General features: G+C 47.7%; 1 protein-coding gene across 1 annotated transcript; it reads left to right on the top strand.

Annotated features, from left to right (window-relative positions):
* Positions 1–65: 65 nt before the first annotated feature.
* Positions 66–24,337, top strand: atp8b3 (ATPase phospholipid transporting 8B3). The gene is made up of 29 exons (XM_060067124.1): positions 66–119; positions 2,960–3,204; positions 3,538–3,604; positions 6,606–6,697; positions 7,160–7,273; positions 9,054–9,152; positions 9,862–9,923; positions 10,719–10,791; positions 11,096–11,166; positions 11,323–11,414; positions 11,985–12,143; positions 15,273–15,361; positions 16,096–16,289; positions 16,627–16,835; positions 17,329–17,360; positions 17,579–17,735; positions 17,993–18,181; positions 18,600–18,712; positions 19,268–19,435; positions 19,887–19,998; positions 20,150–20,225; positions 20,442–20,565; positions 21,069–21,255; positions 21,366–21,589; positions 21,699–21,782; positions 22,295–22,519; positions 22,951–23,089; positions 23,562–23,692; positions 23,895–24,337. The coding sequence occupies exons 3-29, from the start codon at positions 3,571–3,573 to the stop codon at positions 24,162–24,164; spliced, it is 3,519 nt and encodes a 1,172-aa protein (XP_059923107.1). The 5' UTR covers positions 66–119; positions 2,960–3,204; positions 3,538–3,570; the 3' UTR covers positions 24,165–24,337.

The raw sequence follows: 24,337 nt of genomic DNA, 5'->3' as shown, positions 1-24,337 counted from the left end.
TTTTTTTTATTCGAATTGAACCAATGGGGTTGAATGATTTGTCTTCTTCGTCCCCTACAGTATTGGGGACCGTAAAGCGGAAATCAAAATCATGAACGTGGTCACGACCTAACCAACAGGTAATTCAGAAATGACTCAACTGTCCTACTTTCTTTCCAACGCTATTTTGTGGTCGGTTCAGTGCACGACTGGCATTTTGATACCCCAATAGAGATATATTCGCATATATATTCGTATTGAAGGCACTATTAGACGAAGCGAAAAAAACAAATTATCTAAGCATTTTCCCTTCAGAAATTGTAAACTATTTGTTTATCAAGTAACCACCATAGACAAGAAATTGCCTAATGCATTTAATTGTCTGTTATCTTTCACATTTCTGTGAAGGATTTATTAGTAATACATCAATTGAATCTCTTGATAACAAGAGAAAATAAAACAATTTATTATGAATGAATTCAAAATATGCCTATGTATTATCACACATTATAACATTATATTCTCTGACTGAGGCATTATGGGTTTGGTTTTAGCATAATCTTTTTGCCTATTGTGAATCTCGTGATAGATGTTACAGCCACCATTTTGTTCATTGTGTTAAACGCCACATCCTCTGTACACCACAATAAGGTTACCCTATATGTGTTTTATTTCCATGCAATGCGTTGTGGTGAATCAATGCTGTTTGTGTGCTAAACTCAACGAAAGTTAACCATCATCAGGTAAAGTACCCAAAGGGACTCAAACAGAAGTAGGCCTACCCTAACTATGCAGAAGAAGGCAACAAGAATGCATTCCCTTGATGATGATAATACTTAAATAAAACCCATTTTTCTGTGTTTTTTAAAGTTAATGCCCCACTTTGAGATTGCATCCCTGCCAATCACTAAACAAACGATTCACACTTGATTAAGCAGTAGATCGTTGTCCTTATCACACACACACACACACACACACACACACACACACACACACACACACACACACACACACACACACACACACACACATAACCAACCCAGATTCGCTTTAAATTAGGCTTTGATCTGAAGTAATAAGAGAACTCCTCTGCAAGCTTACAGCAGACTTCAATACACTTTTCTCACATCAAACCCTGACACAGTGAATGATTGCGTTGTGGTGGGTGCCTAGTTGGTAACCATTGTTCAGGAAGTCCAACACAATCTGTACCGTGTGTGCGTCATCCAATGGGCCCCTTTCAGGGGTCAGGATGGTCAGTGTGCTGTGGGACGCTGTGATGTCCTCCCATTGGTGTGAAAACAGCTTCTGGTGTTCCTCATGCACGCGTACACGCAGCAACTCCTCCCGCTCGGAGAGAGGGACAGAAGTGTGACGAGAGGTTACCAAAGATCCTGTGAGATACCAACCATGAGAAAGCGGCATTGTGTGTGTGTGTGTGTGTGTGTGTGTGTAGTTGACACCTCAGAGAGGAGAAGCGGATATGGTCGTAATGGCTCAAAATATAACAGAAAGAACAGATAGATATTAAGTTTTATCTTTTCATTCTTGTGTTCTTTTTTGAGCACGCAGCTCCCCGAAAGGTTTCAGTTCTCGTTGAAGAGTGTGTCGTCATGGACAAGTCAATTCATGTTAACGTTTATTCAATAATCACACTTTTATTCACTTTGGGGTCGTAGCAGGAATCCCATTAATAACACATCATATAGAATACAGTTATTTAAATGTCAAGCAAAGAATTATCAAATCAGCTGTTTTTAATGTCATACATCTGTTTAATTAGAACAGATGTATGACATTAAACATTAAACATTTAATCTACCAATACAATTTCTGCAGGATTTGTAGTTCTCTTTGTAGAACTTTTGTGTTTTGTGCTCATGTTTAGTTATAAACTATGTGCCAATGATACCACAGTGGTCTGAATCCTCAATGGCCTCCTAGATAAAACACTTCGCGTTCATCTGTTGTGATGTATATTGTCTTTATAATTTAAAATAAGAAAAATTTAGACATGCATAATGACTTCCTTAATCTCAAAACAAATTAACATTGTATTTGTATCACACTTTGAAGTTGTTGCTTTGCTTTCCCGTGAGTTGACTTGTTTGGGTCTTATGTTTAGCTTATGTGTTGCCTCGTACAGAAACACGGTGAATAATATTAAGAACTTGGTTTCACTCCGCAACACGGATGTATGCCGTATGGTTCAAGAGTGCAGCTGAATTGAATGAAGAAACTAATTCCCGTAATTAAAAAATTGTCAGAGCAGATGCATCCTCTAGACAAGGATGAAAAGTAAAAAAGTAAAACGGCATAGTATAAACTAAGTATAAACACGGGTGAGGTATGGCAACTGAAACAGTTAAACTGTGGTGGAGAACCCTGGCCGGTTGGTTGGCCTTAACATCGGTAGCAACCACCATAGTAAAAGCACTAGGTATCATTCTGTCAAACCGCCCTCCTGCTGCCCAACCTAGCTGTAGAAATAGATACCCAAAGATTGTCAAAGATATGGAGACCCACATGCATGCACACACTCTCACGCAAACGCACAACTCGTCAGGAATTGGTATGGGGCCTTTCTGGGTGTGGACCCATACCATACTCGCATCCGGAAATAAAACAGACAAGGTAACATAAAACCACATTACGTGAGAATTGAACCAAGCAGGCAGCTGACATCAATTCACAGAATTGTTTTCTTCTTCTTGCGTTGGTCCTTTTTCTCTGATGTGTTCCTGCAATGGATGATGACGTCCAGCAGATGTCATGAGAGTCATAAGAAAAATACAGAGGTCTGAAGGGTTGCCTTTATTCAAATGTATCAACGCTCAATTGATAATATATGAACGCTTTTATCAGATTTGTATCGATTGGATTTGTATATCATGGCCCACCTCACTCCGAAAGACCCTGGAGGATAGAAACAGTGTTTTTCGTGACATGTATATTTTGTTCCATTGCCATTCTCCCCAAGGGACCATCTCCTCCAGGGGGAGGAAAGGTGTGTTTGGGGTGTGGCCTCACGGAGGAAGCCACTGAAGGGCAGGGTCGGAGGGAGCCCGGGCCAGGTGCGTGTCTGTGTGTGTGAGCAGGCGAGTGATGTAAAGAGGTTAATGTGCGTCTGTGCTCAGTGTTGACATGCAGCTCGTATCTCGGGTGTGTAACCTGGTGGACGCGGATGCACGGGTGCAGTAGACCCGGCCACTCGCAGGATCTCAGGTGAGCAGAAGGTTTGAATGTCGTTGTTTACTCTGAACAGTCCGTCCTGTTCGGCTGGAATTCATGTCTGCTTGTTGATTTATGAAACATTTAGCTGGATTTGCGATGGTGTGCCTGCAGTCTATTTACTTGCTTATATTTCTACCCAGAGGGGATTTAGTTGCTCAAGATTTCGTGAACTGTGTAGTTAACTGGTGGTTCACATGATAACCTGACATCAGTTAATGAGTACAATACTCGTGGACCACTGACACACTTACACTCACACACACACACACACACACACACACACACACACACACACACACACACACACTATGTTTTTGTCCTTAGGTTTGTATCATCGTCTTCTCTGTGGCGGACGTCATGGCGATTGGGGACAATACGAAGGCAGACCTGGGTACGTAGCTTCATACATGCTCTGATGATGATATGTTCAACAGCCATCCCTCCTCTCACTTGTGTGCTTCTACTGGAGCCTGAGGGAAACTTTCTGTTTGACTAGTTTACTAACACGACTGATTAATTGCTTGACATGCCGAGATGTAAATCAGCAAATCATATTCAACTCGCCCCCTCTGGCAGTGAATTCGCAACCTACATTGGGCAGTTGGCGAGCCAATGATGACTGTACGACCCTTCCACTGTAGTTCCCCTTTAATTACTGGGATAACATTGCAGGGAGCGCAAGTGATTTACACCGTTCACACTTGCAGCTACGTTCAGCTTTGAGAGTTTAGCGTCTCCTATATAGAGCATACGAGCTTCCCGGGGTCGGTAGCTTACCGTAAGTATTAACAGCAAACAGATCCACGAGTTTCCATTATGCGTTTACATGACACTGCACATGCTCAGACTGAAGCGTGTGTCAAGATTGCGGTTCTGTGTGAATGGTTTGAGTTGTGCGAAGAGCAATCTGAATTCTGATCGCTGTGCATCATTTCATAAGTTGCTACGGGTAGTGTCACCGTTTTTTTTAATAATAGATAACTGTAACTCATTGAAGTGCTCAGTTCCCGGTTGTATTAATGTCTGTATGACGCGACTGTCAACTGAACACACATACGTATTGCTTATTGAGCCGGTCCATTCCCATCGGCGGGTCGAAGCAATACAACGTCCAGACTGCTGCTGATAACCGGTCATCGTCTTCACCATGGGATTCCGCTGGCCTTAAGAATGTAATAATAATAATTCATTATATTTATATAGCGCTTTTCAATGACCCAAAGACGCTTACAGAAGGGGGGGAGCCAACTCACCACCACCAGTGTGTAGCACCCACCTGGGTGATGCACGGCAGCCAATCTGCGCCAGAACGCTCACCACACACCAGCTTGAGGTGGAGAGTGAGGGAATTGATGAGTCAGCCAATTGTACAGGAGGATGATTAGGGGGGCCAGATTGAATGAGCCTGGTTGGGCCAGGACACCGGGGAAACCCCTACTCTTTGGTCCTGGGATCTTTTATGACCACAGTGAGTCATGTGAAGTGTAAACGCAGAATGGAAACTTGTGATATTGTTGATTTTGTCTATTTGGGCTTACTTGTGTTGGAATAAGACCAATTCACCCTGTCAATGGGTCACCATAGAAAAAGAGCCTGGAGATTAAGTAAGAGTCGATTCTTATTCTTATATTCTTATTCTTATAAGGCTTTACTTTTTAAAAAAGCTGATTTAATTTGATGTAGACTGTAAAATGGCTAAGATGTTCTACACTGCTTATGTGGAGAGTGTCTTGACCTTCTGCATAATCTGCTGGTTCGGCAGCGCAGCAGAAGCACAGAAGAGTAGGCTTAGGAAAATAGTGACCACTGCCAGCAAGCTGTTGGGTACTAATTTAAATAGTCTGGAAAACACCTAGAGAGAGAGTTCAGAGTAAAGCAGAAATTATTTTAGCAAATTCAAAACACCCACTTTTCTCCACCTTTGAACTATTACCCTCAGGTAGCAGGTTTCGATACCCAGCCCTCTCCAAAAATAGAACAAAACAATCATTCATTCCACAATCCATCAGCCTTTTAAACAAACATTTAAAAATAAGGTTTTAATTGTTGGTTTAAAATGCCAACATCTTTAGATGTGTCCCTGAACTATGTGGAAAATATGATGATTTGGGGGTTTTGTCTTGTCAGTGGTTGTTTATCTTTATTTACTTTTTGTTTTTTATGTTGTTGTTAACGGTCATGTGTATCTGTCTTTTCACTGAGAACAATTTCCCCAAGGGGACAATACATTTCTAACTAACTAACTATTCTTAAAGGGGACATATTATACCACCAGGTGTGAGTGTGATTAGCCTTATGCCGCGTTTTCACTGCAGGGTGCGGAACGGATCGGATCGCAAAGGTGCGGTAGGGAGGGGGCGGTGTAGCCCAGCTCAGTTCCGAGGTCGCGTTTCCACTGTCGACAGTACCCTTTGTGGTAGGCCGGAGGTCGATTGCCGCGGCAGCTACGTAAACATCGTAAACAACGTCTTCCTCCCCAAGAATGCAGACGAACGTCTCCACCTCCTTGTTCGCCCAAGCAAGCGTTTTACGCGACATGTTAATTGTAAAGAATAATACTTCAAGGCTACAGTTTGTTTGTTTTTATCCCCGCGTCACCCGGAAGTGATGATTCTGTCGACCAATCAACGGAGGGGGTGTGTAGCTAGAATTTCCCGGGACCCTTTCCGGCGTCTCGTCTCGTTTTCGGTACCCCAACGGAGGAGTCCCGAGAACGAGGCCGGAACGGGTACGGCAAAGTCCGGGTCACGCCCACTTTTGGCGGTGGAAACGCGACCCGATCCGCACCTATCCGATCCGTTCCGCACCCTGCAGTGGAAACGCGCCATTAGAAGCCGTTTCGAAAGTCAGCATACATCTAGGTGGACACGCCCACTAGTGATGTCATATAGGGCAGATTTTCGAAACTGCTTGTAAGGCTAATCACACTCTCACCTGGTGGTGTTATGTCCCCTTTAAGCATAATAACGCAGACCAGTCTGGAGCGGTAAGTGACGTCATGTCGGGCGCATCTTGGTTAGACAGATCCAACACAGTAATGTGAACCTGCAATCCATGCAGCATGATCCAGTTTCAGCTGTTTTTATTATTATTATTATTAAATGTAATATGTTAGGACAGAATGACCCGTTATACTGCATATTTCATAAGTAACAGTGTTTACTTTGACGCTAGATATTTTTATTTTTTTTCTTCTAGAAGTCACATACTCAGTGTGACCGCGCACACAAAAAAACAACCTGAAAACACTTTGTAACGAATCCTATTGGACAATGTACAAACAGAAAGACCAGACGGTTATACTGCCCATTTCATAAGTCACTGTGTTCAACATGTAATGACGTGTATCTGTCGGGAGCCACTGCCTCTGACCCGGGGCCCCTGTCTGACAGAGCTGACCTGGGAGGTGAGGGCCAACTGCCGCCAGCGCTATGCCCGCGGCCGCCGGAGGTCCTTCCTGTGCTTCCGCTGGGGCCAGTACGCGGTAAGGCTCTCGGCGGACATGGTAACCTGACCCACTAGACTAGTTGGCACGCTCAGGGACCCAGGAACTGCTTAATTGGGACATCTCCTGTCTCCCTTGTGCAACCCCCTCTCTCTCTGTCTCTGTCTCTGTCTCTGTGTTTCTGTCTCTGTGTGTCTGTCTTTAATTCTGCGTCTGTCTGTAATTCTGTATCTCTCTCTCTCTCTCTGTGTCTGTCTATAATTCTGTATTCCTCTCCTTATGTGTACCTCTCTGTATGTTTCCATCTCCTTCTATCTATTTCTCTGAACGTTTCTCTTTTTTCTCTTCTTCTCTTCCATCTCCCTCTCTGTATCGCTCTTTCTCTCTCCGTCTCTCTCCGTTGTATCTCTCCATCTCTCCCTAACCCTCTCTCTCACGGGCTACCCCAATGATGCCATTCTTTCTCTTCCCTGGAACCCGGACCAACGGCCGGGTTGCCAGGACAACACTGTGCGCAGCTATAAGTACTCCCTGCTGACCTTCCTGCCCCTGACGCTGTTTGAGCAGTTCCACCGTGTTGCCAACATCTACTACCTCCTCATCGTGGTGATGCAGGTGAGACCAGTGGGGCGGCCAGGGGAATAAGGTAAACTCTGCAAGGTGTTTCCAGAAGAAAGCAACCAGGCTGGTTACATATACACCTGCCTTTGTTTATCCTTGATGCCTTGGCGACAACACAATAGACACGGACAATGACCAGTGAATGATTACCGCCTAGACTCTAATTTATACCTTACAAACTGTGAGTTGTGTTTCATGTATTGTTGACAAACTCAACAAGGCAACCCACATTCCATAACCACAGCAGTGTCCGAGTTACTGCTTTAGATCGAGTCTCTGAGTAAAAAAAGAGCATAAATAACCCTGTTGTCGTTGGCTTCTAATATTTGAACTATGATAAGCCAGTCAAAGTAAACTATGTTGCACACCCCAAGTATTTTGCTTTAGTCGATGAAAGAAAGTGAATGAGACCCAGAGAAACACGCGTTCTAATGTTTAATAGGCCTATGCATTGGGCTCCAATATATCACAAACATTTAATGAACATTTTATAATATAGAAACAGTATATCAGCTCTGTTTATAACAGCTAAACAAAATAAGGAATCAAGCCTCTCTGTCCATTCCATAGACATTCCCCTGATGGAAGGATAATATGAGAGACTGATAAGAGTGTGTGTGTTGGGGAGGGCCCCCACTTTGAGGCTCATCTGGCTGGGACTTGTTTGATGGAGGGGGGGCCCTTTTTACTCTTTGTCTCCGCTCTCTTTACTTCCTCTTGTACTCTACTTCCTCTTACCACTCATGCTTTTCTCTTCTGAAAGTGAACAGTTGTACGCTGTGGTTATGTCTACATCGTAGTGTTGTCGGTGGGTGTTTTCGCTGAATTCAAAACAGAACTTCAATGTCGACGGTCAGAGGGCATCAGGTTCCACTCACTAAAAAAACTCTTATTCATGTCACAAAAATCCTGCTAGCATTTCAATGAAGTCTACCTTTGGGCATTTGACACAGAAAAATGAAAACATGAAATGGTTTGGACTACTACAATTATTTCATATGAATCAATTGTTCAACCGGGTTACCAATCACGTTGCTTTTCTCTTCCATGATATCATGATCATCGTCTCCATCCTAGTGGCCTTTCCATCTTAGTTTCCGATGTGTGTGTTGTCTTTGCATTCACCGTCATTTTACATTTCAGGGCATTTAGCAGATGCTTTTATCCAAGGCGACTTACAACGGTTAATACTAGTGCTGTCAAGCGATTAAAATATTTAATTGCGATTAATCGCATTAATGTCGCAAATTTTTTTCTATGCTAAATATCCCTTGATTTCTTTGTCCCATTAATCTTTCTCATTTTAATGCTCTTATCAACATGGAGAAGTGCATCGGCTTGCCTTGTGCACATTTTTTTTTATTGATAACAACATTGGAATATACTGATCAAAACAGGACGATACAAAAATAAATGCCTATAGTGCGGTAAACGATGAACATACAAACATACTGCCTTGAACATAGCAGTCAGGCTACTGCTTCTTTGTTTTGAACCAAAGAAAAAAAAAAAAATTTGCGTTAATCGCGCGATAAAAAAATTAACGCTGTTACAATTGGTTTGAGTTAACGCCGTTAATAACGCGTTTAACTGACGGCACTAGTTAATACACACATTGACGGCGGAGTCAGCAATGCAAGGCGACAGCCGGCTCGTCAGGAGCAGTTAGGATGATGTGTCTTGCCCAGGGACAGCTCGACACACGCTAGGACACAAGTCAACCTGCTCTACCTCCTGAGCTACGGCGTTCCTAAGGGTCACTAACTGTTTACAGGCAATTCCCGCCATCGCTTCCCTCCGCTGGTACACCAACGCCATCCCGCTCATCCTGGTCTTGACCGTCCGAGGGCTGAAGGACTTGGCCACCGACCTGGTGAGACTCCCACTTCATGTGGTGTGTGTGCGTTTGTGTACATGTGTGCGTTTGTTTACGTGTGTGTGTTTGTATGAATATCCAGACACGTATGTCTGAACATGCATCCGCGTTCTACATGTGCTCACACTCTGGTTCCTGGTTCCTTTCCTTGGTTCCTTTCCTCCTCCATTGTCCTCATTGACTCCTCGTCCTCTCATTGATGAACCAGTCACCCTAGGAGCATTCATTTTCTCTCCCATCATTAAAGCTTTTCCTTTTAGGTGTGTGTGTGTGTGTGTGTGTGTGTGTGTGTGTGTGTGTGTGTGTGTGTGTGTGTGTGTGTGTGTGTGTGTGTGTGTGTGTGTGTGTGTGTGTGTGTCGCTTTGCATGGAGAGTTCTCTGGTTAAGTGCACCACTGAGTTACGGTCGTTAACAGCTCTGGCTGAAGCGCTTGCTTGACCCCTCTCTATTGACTAATCATTTAGTGGGGGGGGCGTAAATCTCCCCGCTGGTGTCACTGCAGAGCCCCATAATGGCATTTCCCCATCCTCTCCCTTCTCCTGCTCAACCTTTCACGGCCGTCCTCACCCCCACTTACGCTTGCTTCCCGCCTTCCGCCCTTTATCACTCTCTCTCGCTCTCTCACTCTCTCTCTCTTTTATTTTTTTAGATGCATACACTGTCTTTGTTTATCAATCCCCATCCCCTTATCCACCGCCCCACCCAGGCCCGGAGGAAGAGTGACTCCCAGATCAACTCCCGAGCCAGCGACGTGCTCGACTCGAAGAGGTGAGGGGAAAGGCTCTCTCCTACCTGGACTCCTCCCCCACAGCCTCTGCCGGGGGAAACGCGTCCTTAATGAAGCTCTAATGAAGTGTGAATGAGCCAATCCCCAGACAGTGCCCCTTGGATACCGGCTGAAAAAGCGCTGTGTCATTCCCCGCGTTTATAATGTGTCACAGATGCTTTGGTGTTGTAGCGGCGGAGAGGGGAGGGTTGTTAGTGCTTCTCAGGCCTCCGGGGGGGGGGGGGTCGGGGGGTTATCCCAGAGGACTGTCCCTGGTTCTCTGTCCCCACACCGCTGTGCATGCTGGGGGGAGAACTCAGGGAAGAACTCCTTGGTTCCTTTCCTCCTCCATTGTCATCATTGACTCCTCGTCCTCTCATTGATGAACCAGTCATCCTAGTAGCATTCATTTTCCCTCCCATCATTAAAGCTTTTCCTTTTAGGTGTGTGTGTGTGTGTGTGTGTGTGTGTGTGTGTGTGTGTGTGTGTGTGTGTGTGTGTGTGTGTGTGTGTGTGTGTGTGTGTGTGTGTGTGTGTGTGTGTGTGTGTGTGTGTGTGTGTGTGTGTGTGTGTCGCCCTTGCAGTAGACTTTTTGCGTCAATCCATTCATATTAAATCGCTAATACCTTTTTAATGAAATAAAATTATCAGCCAGGACCCCAGAAAATATATAACAAATTTTGCCTTTGTGTTCCAATCCCATTTCACCCCGTTGACCTAAGCGGTGTCTGTTTAACAGAGCAAGGCTGTGGATACTCTCTCCAGAATGTGTTCTTTCTTCTCCCTGTCATGTCAAGCTTCTGCACGGTGCAGTGGACAGACCTGTGCCTGGGAGACGTGGTGCGGATCCACAAAGACCAGCCCGTCCCTGTGAGCATACCTCCTAAACCTCGTACCTTCTCGCTCACAAAACACTGTGTAACTGGGTCATTTCTACCCAGTAGTTCTTGGTTCTCGATTAGTTCTTCCCAGTAACTTCACCTGAAACACGGACCGCTTCGACTCAAATACTGTACGAAGGGGGATTCAAGTTGCGTTATTCATTTGAATGACTTCTTACTAGCGGGTGCCATTTTGAATGGCCCTTTTCAATACTGGACTAAATCACTTAGCTGGATCAATGGTGTTTTATAATTACACGATCTCTCTCGCTTGTATTTCCCCCCGATGCTAGGCGGATCTCCTGCTTCTCTGCAGCTCAGAAGAGTACAGCCTGTGCTATGTGGAGACTGCGGATATCGACGGGTACCACGTAGCATCACATAGCTACTTAGCGTTAACACACATCAAAACGATTGAATGAAATGCGACGGCAGCCAAAACGATGACAATATGGGCAGGGTTTTGCACTTGGAAAAAATAAATGATAAAAAATGAGGTGTGAATGTGTATTGTCCACAGAGAGACCAACCTGAAGTACAAACAAGCCCTGTCCATCACACACAACGAGCTGACCAGTGAGCCCTCTGAGAAAAGCCTCGCTGACTTTGATGGTATGTTGTGTTTGTAGTCTTGCACTTTCCATGCTATTATTCCAATTTATTGAAAAGTGTTATTCAAACCGGATTCTTTGGCCCAATCCCATTTCTACGCCTTCCCCCTTCCCCCTTCCCCCTTCCCCCTCCCCCCTCCCCCTTCCCCCTCCCCCCTTCCCCTTACCCCTTCAAAAGAAGGGGGAGGGGTAAGGGGTAGAAATGGGATTGGGCCTTTGGATCACATTGTTTTATGAATTCATTCCAATTAGTAATAAATACATGCCTGTGGTGAGTCATTCCCTCTGCAGAATAAATCACATTAAATCAATTAATTAGAATATTATTTTTAGATATATTTTATTAAAATAAACAAATAGAAATAGGCATTTATTTTTAAAGGTATCCGACAGATGAGGCCTTCCTTTAAACCAAAAAAACAACAAATGATTGGTTTTAACCATAAAATAAAAAATCTAAGGACCACAGGTCACACCGTCCCGTTGGCTGACGTGTTACCAAAGATCCTTTCATTGTCGACGGGTCGTTCACCATGACAACCTCTGCCCCCCTGCCCTGCCGTGCGTACAGGGGTGGTGTGGTGCGAGCGCCCCAACAATCGGCTCTACGCCTTCAGGGGCCACCTGCGATGGCGCGGAGAGGACCACGTGCTGAACAACGACCACATCCTGCTCCGAGGGACAGTGCTGCGCAACACGCAGGTCGCCTACGGCCTGATGATATACGCAGGTACGGCGTGGGGGGGCACAATCGGAACCTCACCTCAGAAACAGCAAGCCTAGTGTGTCGGCCCTACTTCTGAGGGTGAAATGGAGCAGGGCCGGAAACCAGGAATTGAACGAGGCAGAGTCGAGCCTGTTTTCCTTTTTCGTTCCGGAGGTATTCCGACCAAGAGAATGTCTTTCGACTGACTGGATAAATCTTTCAGAGTTCGATTTCTTTAAGTGTATTGCTACAGTGGCCAGTCTACAGGGTGTCGTAGAGTTTTTTTTATTTTTTTTTTAAGATTACTACGAAGTAAACTGCCCAGTTTGTGTTCACCTATTTTCACTGACAGATCCTGGCCTCAAGCAACATGATCGTTCGACCTGTTCAACGTGAATTTAACTTTAAATCTCTTGTCAAATTGTGTATTGAAAACGGTCCGTGAGATAGTGATGCAGAGAGATGTTTTCTTAACAGATGGGAACGGTTGAATATATACAGAGTGTACATCTAGAGATGGTTTACAATACAGGACGGCTAGATTGACAGGTTCTCGTCTAGATGGACTCTCTTGCGGAGGCGATGTCTTGTATGAAACCTGTAGCAAGTGATGTGATGAGATGAGATTTCTGGTAAACTTCCCCTACGTATACACAGGCTGAAACTGTGGCTAGTTGGGGCCTTTGTGTAAACAGATTCGTTTTAACATCTAGATACAATGTAGTTCAAAAAGTGTTGTACAATCTACCTATTTTTCTGATGTTAACACGGTCCAGGGTTGTGGCAGCACGATTTACAACGCACAACTTGTTATTATTATGTCTGTATATCTTTTGTTAATTCTGTTCATACTAACATGGGGTGATGGTAGATGTTGTAGGGTTAGGGTGTGGAGGCTGATCAAATCTCCCCATCAATGTTAACGCCTTCATATCGTGAGAGGCTACAAAGGGATCCTGTCGGCCTATGGTACAGAGTGGGGAGTGTAAGGGGATCAATTTCATCCTGTCTGCCTGGGAACCTATAAGGTATGCAAAATGAGGAACATTTTAGGTCACATTAGATAGAGATAGCAATTTATAGTCCCCGAAGAGGAAATCCAGACAGACCCGAAGGACGCTTTTCTCGTTCATCCTCTACCTACTTCAGCTGCATATTTATAAGACCGATTATTCATTCTATAAATTATACTAATGAAGGACATCACCTATTCCCGCCTCTGCAGTCTCCTGTAAAGGCATCCTAAGTTCCTAATTGGCCGCCACAGACATTCTCTGCCTGTGTATTTTAAGTGATCATTGATCCAATATTACTGGATCTGTGGGAAGTGTCATGTATTCCACCATGATGACCCTTTCAGTTCTGGTAAAGCCGATCAATAGATCAACTACATGCAGAGATGGCTTTTATGCCATTCATTGGAAACTATGTATTGGCATGACCCCTAGTTCAGCCCTATAACTCGAACCCTGATCACACATCCTGTTTTGAACTGCTCATGACCAAGGTTGACTATTGCATTAAGATCTGAAGATAATCGTATCCTGCCTATTCCCAGGTAGTCTCCCTGGCCCCAATATTGTTCTTGTAGAAATGGTAACAGTGTGATGCCGATATAAACAGACCGCCATGAAGTGTTGTAAGGCAGCTACTGTTCAAAATTCGGTTTTTGGAGGACTTCTACCTCACACGACACACAGTTAATTAATAATGAGCCATTTCATTCATTACCGTCAAGGACGCCATGTTATTCGCCAGGGTTTAAGTGAGTTCTGCTGCAGATGATGGATGTGGGGGTTGGGGTAGGGGGGGGGGGGGGGGGGGAGGTGTTTGGAATCTCTCAGTAGCTTGCAGAGGATTTACACCAAATCCCGGCATAAGACAAAAGAGCACTCCATTGATTTCCATAGGGAAATCATCTAATGAATAACCCCCTCCCATCCCCCATCCCCTCCCCCTACTCCTCTCCGAGGTCAGAGGTCATGGTCAGACACCCAACAACCTCTTGGAGTTCTCTCTGGACGGATTCCCCCCCTCAAGGGCGGCAGAAGTGGGCCGCCCCTCCCCCAGTGGTAGTGGGCGCGGTGGTCTCATGCGATGGTGTCGGTTGTACCGTGGTCGCATGCGATGGTGTCGGACGGTTGTACCCTGGTCTCATGCGATGGTGTCGGTTGTACCGTGGTCTCATGCGATGGTGTCGGTTGTACCGTGGTCTCACGCGATGGTGTCGGTTGTACCGTGGTCTCATGCGATGGTGTCGGTTGTACCGTGGTCTCATGCGATGGTGTCGGTTGTACCGTGGTGTCACGCGATGGTGTCGGTTGTACCGTGGTGTCACGCGATGGTGTCGGTTGTACCGTGGTCTCATGCGATGGTGTCGGTTGTACCGTGGTCTCACGCGATGGTGTCGGTTGTACCGTGGTCTCATGCGATGGTGTCGGTTGTACCGTGGTCTCACGCGATGGTGTCGGTTGTACCGTGGTCGCATGCGATGGTGTCGGTTGTACCGTGGTCTCATGCGATGGTGTCGGTTGTACCGTCGTCTCATGCGATGGTGTCGGTTGTACCGTCGTCTCATGCGATGGTGTCGGTTGTACCGTGGTCTCATGCGATGGTGTCGGTTGTACCGTGGTCTCATGCGATGGTGTCGGTTGTACCGTGGTGTCACGCGATGGTGTCGGTTGTACCGTGGTCTCATGCGATGGTGTCGGTTGTACCGTGGTCTCATGCGATGGTGTCGGTTGTACCCTGGTCTCATGCGATGGTGTCGGTTGTACCCTGGTCTCATGCGATGGTGTCGGTTGTACCGTCGTCTCATGCGATGGTGTCGGTTGTACCGTGGTCGCATGCGATGGTGTCGGACGGTTGTACCCTGGTCTCATGCGATGGTGTCGGTTGTACCGTGGTCTCATGCGATGGTGTCGGTTGTACCGTGGTCTCATGCGATGGTGTCGGTTGTACCGTGGTCTCATGCGATGGTGTCGGTTGTACCGTGGTCTCATGCGATGGTGTCGGTTGCACCGTCGTCTCATGCGATGGTGTCGGTTGTACCGTGGTCTCATGCGATGGTGTCGGTTGTACCGTGGTCTCATGCGATGGTGTCGGTTGTACCGTGGTCTCATGCGATGGGTCTGCTGTCCTGTGTGCCACCAGGTGCAGACACTAAGATCCTGAGGAGCTGTGGCAAGCTGAGGGTGAAGTCCACCCACGTGGACCGGCTGCTGAACAAGATGGTGATCGGGGTTAGTTGGCACCCAGCACAGCGTGGGATGACGGGTGGGATGATGTGATGGTATTAGGGCTGGGGAAAGATTCAACATTTTAATCGCGATTAATCGCATGGTATTGATGAATTAACTCGCGATTAATCACACTTTTAAAATTCTTTTTTAAATCCACTCCAATTTAAATTAAGTGAGATTATCAAATGAAAAGACACATTGTCATTGATACCAAATGTACTTAATATGCGAAAAGTAGACCAAGTGATCTCAAGGGAGTTGTATTGACTCACTCAGTGTGGGTTGAATAGGAAATTTACGGAACACCACAGATTTGGGAATTGTAAACAGTTAGGCAAGGCAAGGCAACTTTATTTATATAGCAGTTAGTTAAATAATATAATTGTAAACCAAAAGTTACTAAGTGTAGTTAAATTCAAATAATTAGTGCCACAGATTTGGGAATAGTCTCTTACTGCAAGTATAATTTAATGTAAAGTAAGTGGAACACTTACTTTATGATTTCTGATGATTTCTGATATGAATGTTGACATTCTGCGGGCAAAACCTTTCAAAATCAAAGTAAAAATAAATAAATAAGAGAACATGCGTTAATGCGTCATTTTATATTTATCACTTTAAAAAATGATTGCGTTAACACGTAATTAACGCGTTAACTTGCCCACCCCTAGTTTATATTTATACTCTTTCTATATCCGACCCTGTGTCCACGTGGCCGTGCCGTGCCTCTCCAGATCTTTGCGTTCGTCCTGCTGACGTCTCTCCTCATGGCGGTGGGTCACGGTGCGTTCGAGAGCCAGGTGTCCCGGTTCACACCGGCTCTGTCGGCGCTCACGGTGAACGGAGACCCCGTCTACTCCGCCTTCCTCACCTTCTGGAGCTACATCATCGTGCTGAACCCCCTCATCCCCATGGCCCTCTACATCTCGTACGTCCAGGACACACAGACGCTGCTGACTTCATACACACTCACACACACTAATACTAAACACACACACACACACACACACACACACACACACACACACACACACACACACACACACACACACACACACTCTAATACTAACTGCACACACACACACACACACACACACACACATACACACATACACACACTAATATTAACTACACACACACACTAATATTAACTACACACACACACACGCACTAATATTAACTACACGCACACACACTAATATTAACTACACACACACTATCATACCACACGGCGTGTCGATATCGTGGCCGTTTCCCCTCCCCAGGTTCGATGTGATCCATGTGCTGCACAGTCTGTTCATCAACTGGGACGTGGAGATGCGCTGGGAGAAGAAGGACAGCCCGGCCCGCGCCCGCAACACCTCCCTGAACGAGCAGCTGGGCCAGGTGGGCCACCTGCTGAGCGACAAGACGGGCACCCTGACGCAGAACCACCTGCTGTTCAGGCAGTGCTGCATCGCGGGCCGCGTCTACGGTACGACGCTGCGCCAGCAGGCCAGCTCCGCTCGGCACTCTGACCCCAGCCTCGCTCCTTCTGTGGGCGCACAGGAAGGGGACTTTAGTGTGTTTTTGTAATATTTAATATCTATGTGTATGTATGTGTGTATATCTATACAGTATATGTATAGAATTATTTATTTCTCAATGGGGTAAATAGATTACAAAAACATGGTAGAAAACACAAAAACAGAATAAAGTGCCCTTCCATCTACTCTACTCTAAATCATGGAGGATAGAACCATCCTCCAAAGACGCCCTCTGTCTCCCTACATTTGCATGATCAGAAATGTCTATTCGATCGGAGCGTTGCAAAACTTGCCAAATCCATACTCTGTTCTAAAGTCGGCGAGTCAGTTGTGGTTCTATGGGCTAGATACAACAATGATGCTTTTGTCAGTTTATAATATTCCAGTCCATCCACTCTTTGAGACCTGGAGATTAAGTTGCTGTTTTGGTTTTTGCTACAGGTGATGCGTCTATTTCCGTCGAGGAAACGCAGGTAATGATCCTCATTGCACTACATCCTCGTTCCAGAGAAACGTCCTCCCTTCCTCTTCACACGGCCCCCCCATCGTCCTAAAACAATACTATTTTGCCTGTCCGTCGCAGAAACACAACAACGGGGAAACATTCTCCGTTTCAGTGAGCCACTGTGGTTCCTATGGCTATTTGCATAGCTCCCCGCACCGCAGCGTCTATTTCCATGTGTGTCCACAGCAAATGGACCTGAGCTGGAACCCATTCGCCAGCGGGCAGCTGTTCATGTGGGCCCCTGAGCTGGTGCAGATGCTGAGGGCCCGGCGGTGTCCGATCGCCAGCGAGTTCTTCACCGCCCTGGCCCTGTGTCACACCGTCATGCCGGAGCAGAGCAAAGGTTTGTGTTCACAGCGACATTGGCGCCGCATCTCTGGCACAGGTGGGCTCATGTCACGTCACCGTGTGTGTGTGTGTGTGTGTGTGTGTGTGTGTGTGTGCGCGTGAATGAAGTCGACTGAAACCCGGTGAAAGAGAACCACCTAGAGACCGAAACATCACACTGAAACTGTGTGTCTGCGCTTGTGTACTTCAGTGTTTCCGTCTTGTCCAGCGTCTCTTGTGTTCATGCACCGTGTGGGTGTGGTGTTACCGTAGGCACCCTGCTGTACAAGGCCTCCTCCCCCGACGAAGAGGGTCTGGTGGGGGCGGCCCGCGACCTGGGCTGGGTCTTCCACTCCAGGAGACGGGACAACCTGACCGTCCTGGAGCTGGGGGTCACCCGGGAGTACCAGCTGCTGGCCACGCTGGAGTTCACCAGCCAGAGGAGACGCATGTCCATCCTGGGTGGGTGAACCCCGCCCCCCCCACACCCACACCCACGTCACGCTAACGCTAATGCTAATGCTAATTCGGAGGGCTCCCAGCATTCACCCTGAAACTGATTAGTCTGTTAAGTACCTCTCTGTGCGTCGCTGATTGGGTCCGCCCACAGGAGAATCTCATCTCACCTTTGACCCCTGGTTTTGCTTACTGACCGTTCCTACCCCCCCCCCCCCCCCACCCACCCACGTAACCCCCTCCTCCTCTGGAGTGCTATTGGAGGAGGAATTTATTATGGTGATCGTACCATGTGTTTCTCCTTGCTTGGTGTGCAGGAGGAGATGTTTAACTAGGGCTGTGTGTGTGTGTGTGTGTGTGTGTGTGTGTGTGTGTGTGTGTGTGTGTGTGCGTGTGTGCGCGTGCGTGCGCGTGTGTGTGTCAGTGAGGGACCCAGAGGGGGGTCTGAAGCTGTACTGTAAGGGGGCTGACATGGTGATCCTGGAGAGGCTGCAGGCCGGCTGTCCCTGCCTGGAGAGCACGGAGAGAGCCCTGGAGGTGAGCCGTAGAGCACGGAGAGAGAACGCCTTCCACGGGATGAGCCAGGCTCTGACTGGGCCTAATGGGGCTTTTATCCACTCAAACAGGGAGATTATATAGGGGTTAAGATCTAGCGTTTTATTAAAGATTGATATGTTGGGCATCTTCTGGTGTGGGCCATTTGTACTAACCTTTCCTAATAACTGAGTGATCGTGTTGATGATAGGTCCTTTGTGTGCATGCAGCGTGCCACAGGGTTTCTCATGCGAGACATGGCATGCCACCTTTTTGACAAGCATAGGTTAGGATTTTTAGCTTCCTCTCTCGGCAGCACAAAATGGAATAATAAAATCCCATGATGCATTCCGATGTAAAAGCCCTATTGACGATTAAACAAGCGAACCACTGGTTGTTGTCCTCACAGTCGCGTTCCCACGTAGCTGTCGGTCCGATACGGCCATCCACCCATCGACCACAGCCATCCATACGTTGGCAAACATTATCAGCCCGGATAAGGAGCCAGACGGCTCATCCACAAGATAATGTAATGACATCAAGTCGTTTGTGTCCCAGTCGTTCGCCCAGACGTGTCTGAGGACGCTGTGCGTGGCGGTCCGCTGCGTTCCGGAGGAACTGTGGGAATGCTGGAGTAGGGTCCTGACCGACGCTGCAACCATGGCGACCGGCGAGCGTGACGCGGTGCTGGAAGCGCTCCACGGCGACATGGAGAGCCAGCTGCTGGTGGGTTCATGCTGGGATGTGCAAATGAACCGATGGACCGACATGCGTAACCGGTCTAAAATATTCTCTGCGGTTTCATAGTATGTTTCTTATGTGAACGGGTTATATTTTAAATGAGAAACATCCCATGACCGCACGTATGTTTCCTTTTTGTGTTTTTCCTGTTGTTCATGTTAGTGCTGTGTTTTGTCCTCCATCTTGAATGTGAAAGTTAAAAAAAATAGTCTCTGCAGTTAGCCGATTAACAGACAGCTGTTGAAATCCCCGATCCCCGAAAGCAAATTAGAGGGAGCCCCATAACCCCAATCACACTTTATCACAAAGCCTGTGCTGAATGACTGAATAGATAAAAAATACGATACACCTCCTATTCAGCGAGGACGTCTGTGACCTTGTTGTGTGTGCTGACACCGTGTTCAACGTCCAGACCATGTGGTGTCCCTCTGTGCAGTTGCTAGGGGCAACGGCCATCGAGGACCGGCTGCAGGAGGGCGTGCCCGAGACCATCGCGTTGCTCAGAGAGGCGGGCCTCAAAATATGGGTGCTCACAGGGGACAAAACAGGTATTGTGAGTTTTCGAGTCAAAGAGGAAGCTCAGATGTCTCGCCTGCCGTGCTTTATATAGAGGAAGTCTCGCATGTCTGAGCAAACAAAGTCTTCTTGTTTCCCTCGCTCACGTTCCCACACCGCCGCTGTCTCTGCTCCCCCTTTCAGAGACTGCAGTGAACATCGGATACTTCTCCAAACTGCTGGATCCTGATACACGCTTGCTAGGAGGGCAGGAACTTAGGTGATCACACACACGCACGCAGGCACGCAAACGCACGCAGGCACGCACACACGCACGCACGCGCACACACACACAGACACAGAGACAAACACAGACACACGCAGAGACACACATACACACACACACGCATTAACACACGCATAATATACACACGCACAATTAATGAAACACACACACACAACACACCCTCTGATCGCTGTCCGTCCGTCCCTGCAGAGAGGTCCTCCGGTCTGTGGACCCGGGCTACAGCGCGTCCTCGTCCAGACAGGGGAACGCCTGGTGCGTCAACATGAAGACGGCCAGGGCCAAGACGGCTCTAGTGATCTCTGGACCCGAGCTGGTAGACATCTCAGCCATAAATACTCCTCTAGGCCTAAAAAAAGGTTTTGTTTGGTTCCGGTTTCCGACCGACCCTGTCAATTTATGTGCGACCCAAATTATTTGATGAGCTTTATAAAAAAAAAAAAAAAAAAAAAATAATATTTAATTTTTTTTATGCAAACTATAATTACGTTTTGGTACAGCACCTCTTCATTCTGTACAAGGATGAGCGAATTTTCTCGTTTTTAAATGAAAAAAACCTACCTATCATTCGCTGCCGCTGGAAAAAATAAAATCAAAAAATAAAATAAATTCCCTACCTACCCATGACCTCAACTGACAACCAGCAGGAACCAAACTTTTTTTTTTTTAGGCCCTATGTAGATGTATATCGGTCAGAGAGAGAGAATATTTACATCTGGTCTAAGTAGACGCTTTTATCCGAAGCGACTTACAGGCTTAGTTGTATTTTTTGGTAGTTTCTTCGTTTTGCTCACTCTGTCGTGTCTCTCGCCGCGCCAGGCAGAGTTTGTCCAGGAGCCAGGCACGGGGGCCAAGCTGATAGGGCTGGCCGCCCAGTGCCAGTCGGTGCTGTGCTGCCGCGTGACGCCGGGACAGAAGGCGGACATCGTCACGCTGATCAGGAAGTACTCCAGCTCCATCACCATGGCCATCGGCGACGGCGCCAACGACGTCAACATGATCAAGAGTGAGGAGGAGGCTGATTGGTCGACGCTCATAGATACCGTCAGATCTCGGTTTTGGGTTGACTCCGCCTTCGCCTCACGTTTCCTTTGACTTCCTGTTTCCCTCCGCCAGCTGCTCATATCGGCGTGGGGATCGCAGGCGTCGAGGGGGGCCAGGCGGTGCAGAACGCAGACTTCTCATTGGCCCAGTTCAGGTTCCTTCAGCGTCTCCTATTGGTCCACGGCCGCTGGTCGTACCGCCGCATCACCTTCTTCGTGCTCTTCTTCATCCACAAGACCTGCAACTTCGCGCTGGTCAACATCTGGTTCGGTTTCTTCAACGGCTTCAGCGCTCAGGTTCGGCCCTGTCCTCCACCACCAAGGCTCCCTAACGGTCACTGGTGACCTTTCATTCATCCACAAAAACATCCCATGAACGTGAACTCTTGTGCTCCTTTTGCCGCAGTCGATGTATGAGAACTGGTTCATTGCCATGTACACCTCGCTCTACACCTCCATCCCCATCCAGTTATACGCTTTCTTCGAGCAGGTGAGATCCGATTTCATTTCAACCTCCTTTTATGTAAAGTTCCTTAATCACGTTTTAATGTCTCACATGTGGGCCTGTGGCTTCACAGCCACAGGCCCACATCATACAACACTCCCTGACTCTTAAGGCCCAATCCCATTTCTACCCCTTACCCCTTCCCCTTCCCCCTCCCCCTTGTTTTGAAGGGGGAGGGGGTAAGGGGTAGAAATGGGATTGGGCCTTAAGAGTCAGGGTGTGTTGTATGATGTGGCCTGTGGCTTCACAGCCACAGGCCACATCATACAACACACCCTGACTCTTAAGGCCCAATCCCATTTCTACCCCTTACCCCTTCCCCCTCCCCCTTGTTTTGAAGGGGGAAGGGGTAAGGGGTAGAAATGGGATTGGGCCTTAAAAGCACTCATGGCAAAAAAAAGTATTTATTATATTTAGATTTGATGGTGGTGATTAGTATTATGTTGGGGTTCTGTATTCGTGGGTTGAGTATAACTCCTGTGATTCCCGCTCCTCAGGACGCGAGCGCAGAGAGCAGCCTGAGGAGTCCCGGCCTGTACCGGCCCGGCCCGCTGAACCGCCTCTTCAACCCGCTCACCATCGCCGCCATGCTGGCGCAGACCCTCTTCTCGTCGCTGGTGCTCTTCTTCATCCCCTACGGCGTGTTCCACGACTCGCCCCTGGACTACCAGACCCTGGCCGTCACCGTCAGCATGGCGGACATCTTCTGCGTGGACGCCGAGGTCGGTCCCCGGGGGTCGGTTGGGTTGGTCATCGGTGGATTGTAGAGCGTTGACGATTCCTGAGATGGGCTCATACTTTGTTCCTGAATCACAGTTTAGAATAGGGAATGAAATACAATTGAAGGTAGAAAGGTCCTTCCCACTATTAAAGCCCTCACACACGCACACACACACACACTCTCATACACAAACACACACGCACACGCACACAATGACATTCTGTGTCGTACGTTCCTCTCCACTATCAAAGGCCTATTAATTCTGATTTGTTTTTTACTACAACATGAGGCTTACTATTTTCCACCTCAAACCCATTCTGTGTGTTGGAGTGCTTTTGAACGTCTCTGTTCCCCCCCCCCCCCCGTGTGTGTGTGTGTGTGTGTGTGTGTGTGTGTGTGCGCGTGTGCGCGTGCGTGCGTGCGTGCGTTCAGTTGTTGCTCCTCACCCGCCACTGGACGGTGTTCAACGCCGTCTTCCTGTGCATCGCGTTCGGCTTCTTCTTCATCGTGACGAGGATCACCCAGCAGCCGCGCCTCTTCCAGCTCGCCCCCGCCGACTACTTCTTCGTCGGTACGCCTCGTACAATATATAATCATTTATATACACACAAGACCGTTAGTAACCCCCGTAAAATGTACTTTCTGTGGTACTTCTCCCCCCTCCCCTCCATTGCAGTCTTGGCTCGTGCTCTTTGGTTACATTCATATCCACCCTCCTGTTAAAAGGGTAAAAAGACTGCATTTATAGAGTGCTTTTCTAGGCAGCGGCCACTCAAAGCGCTTTACAATATGGCCTCACATTCACCCATTCATGCACACATTCACTCTCCCGCGCCGGTGTCAACCACGCCAGGCGACAGCCGGCTCGTCGGGAGCAGTCAGGGTGAGGCGTCTTGCTCAGGGACACCTCGGCACTCTAGGTGGAGCCGGGGATCGAACTAGCAACCTTCCGGTTACCAGCCAGTTCTCTGCCTATACCCCAACACTCGCTGATGGCGGGAGGGGGGGGGGGTCCTCCCTACTCTGTGTGTACCGCTCCACAGGGGTCTCTGAGAACGCCTTTGCCAACCCCCTGGTGTGGCTGACGGCGTTGCTGGCCGGCGTGACCGCAGCGCTGCCCGCGCTCTTCGTCTTCGTCTTCAACGTCCTCCTCAGCGGCCCGGACACACACAGGGTACGCCCCCTGCACTGTAGACACAGTATAGTATCTAGTATCTATATCTAGTATCTAGTATCTATTGACTTTAAAATAACCGTGAGTTAATTGTTAGTACATGCTTAGCACTAAGCAAGTGCTAACACACTCTTGATGTTTGTGTTTGTAACGTAATTTTAACGTTATTTTGGGCTGCCCGCTCGTTGCCGTGGCGACGCAGGTCCACTCCCTCGCTGGTCCCCGGCCCGTGGAGCTGAGGTCGAAGGTCAGGAGGATAGACTCGGGGCGACGCCCTTCCGGCGTGGCGTCTCGGGTGTCGTCGAAGGGGGCCGCCCCGCCCTCTGGTGGGCCCCCCCACCCCCACCACCCCCGCGGGCTCCCGCTGCTGGGGGACAAACCCACGGTGGACGGGTCGGGCATCGAGCTCAACGTGCCGTTCATAGGGCGGAAGCTGCTTCCTGCCATCGGGAAAAAGCCCGACCACGACTGATGACCACTGGGGTTTATTATTTTTATTGTGCTTTCAAATGTTATACAATTGTCCTTTTTCTACGATAGGGTAGACTATAGATTAGGTTGGAATACACTCGACCGATCTAATGTATACATTTTGTAACTTTGTAAATACAGTTATATACAAAACGAAAATGTCTCAGGATTCTA

This window comes from Gadus macrocephalus, chromosome 12 (genome assembly GCF_031168955.1).
Source record: "Gadus macrocephalus chromosome 12, ASM3116895v1".
NCBI classification, from domain to species: Eukaryota; Metazoa; Chordata; class Actinopteri; order Gadiformes; family Gadidae; genus Gadus; species Gadus macrocephalus.
The sequence above is the reverse complement of the archived record's forward strand: the minus strand, read 5'-3'. Positions and strand labels throughout refer to the sequence as shown.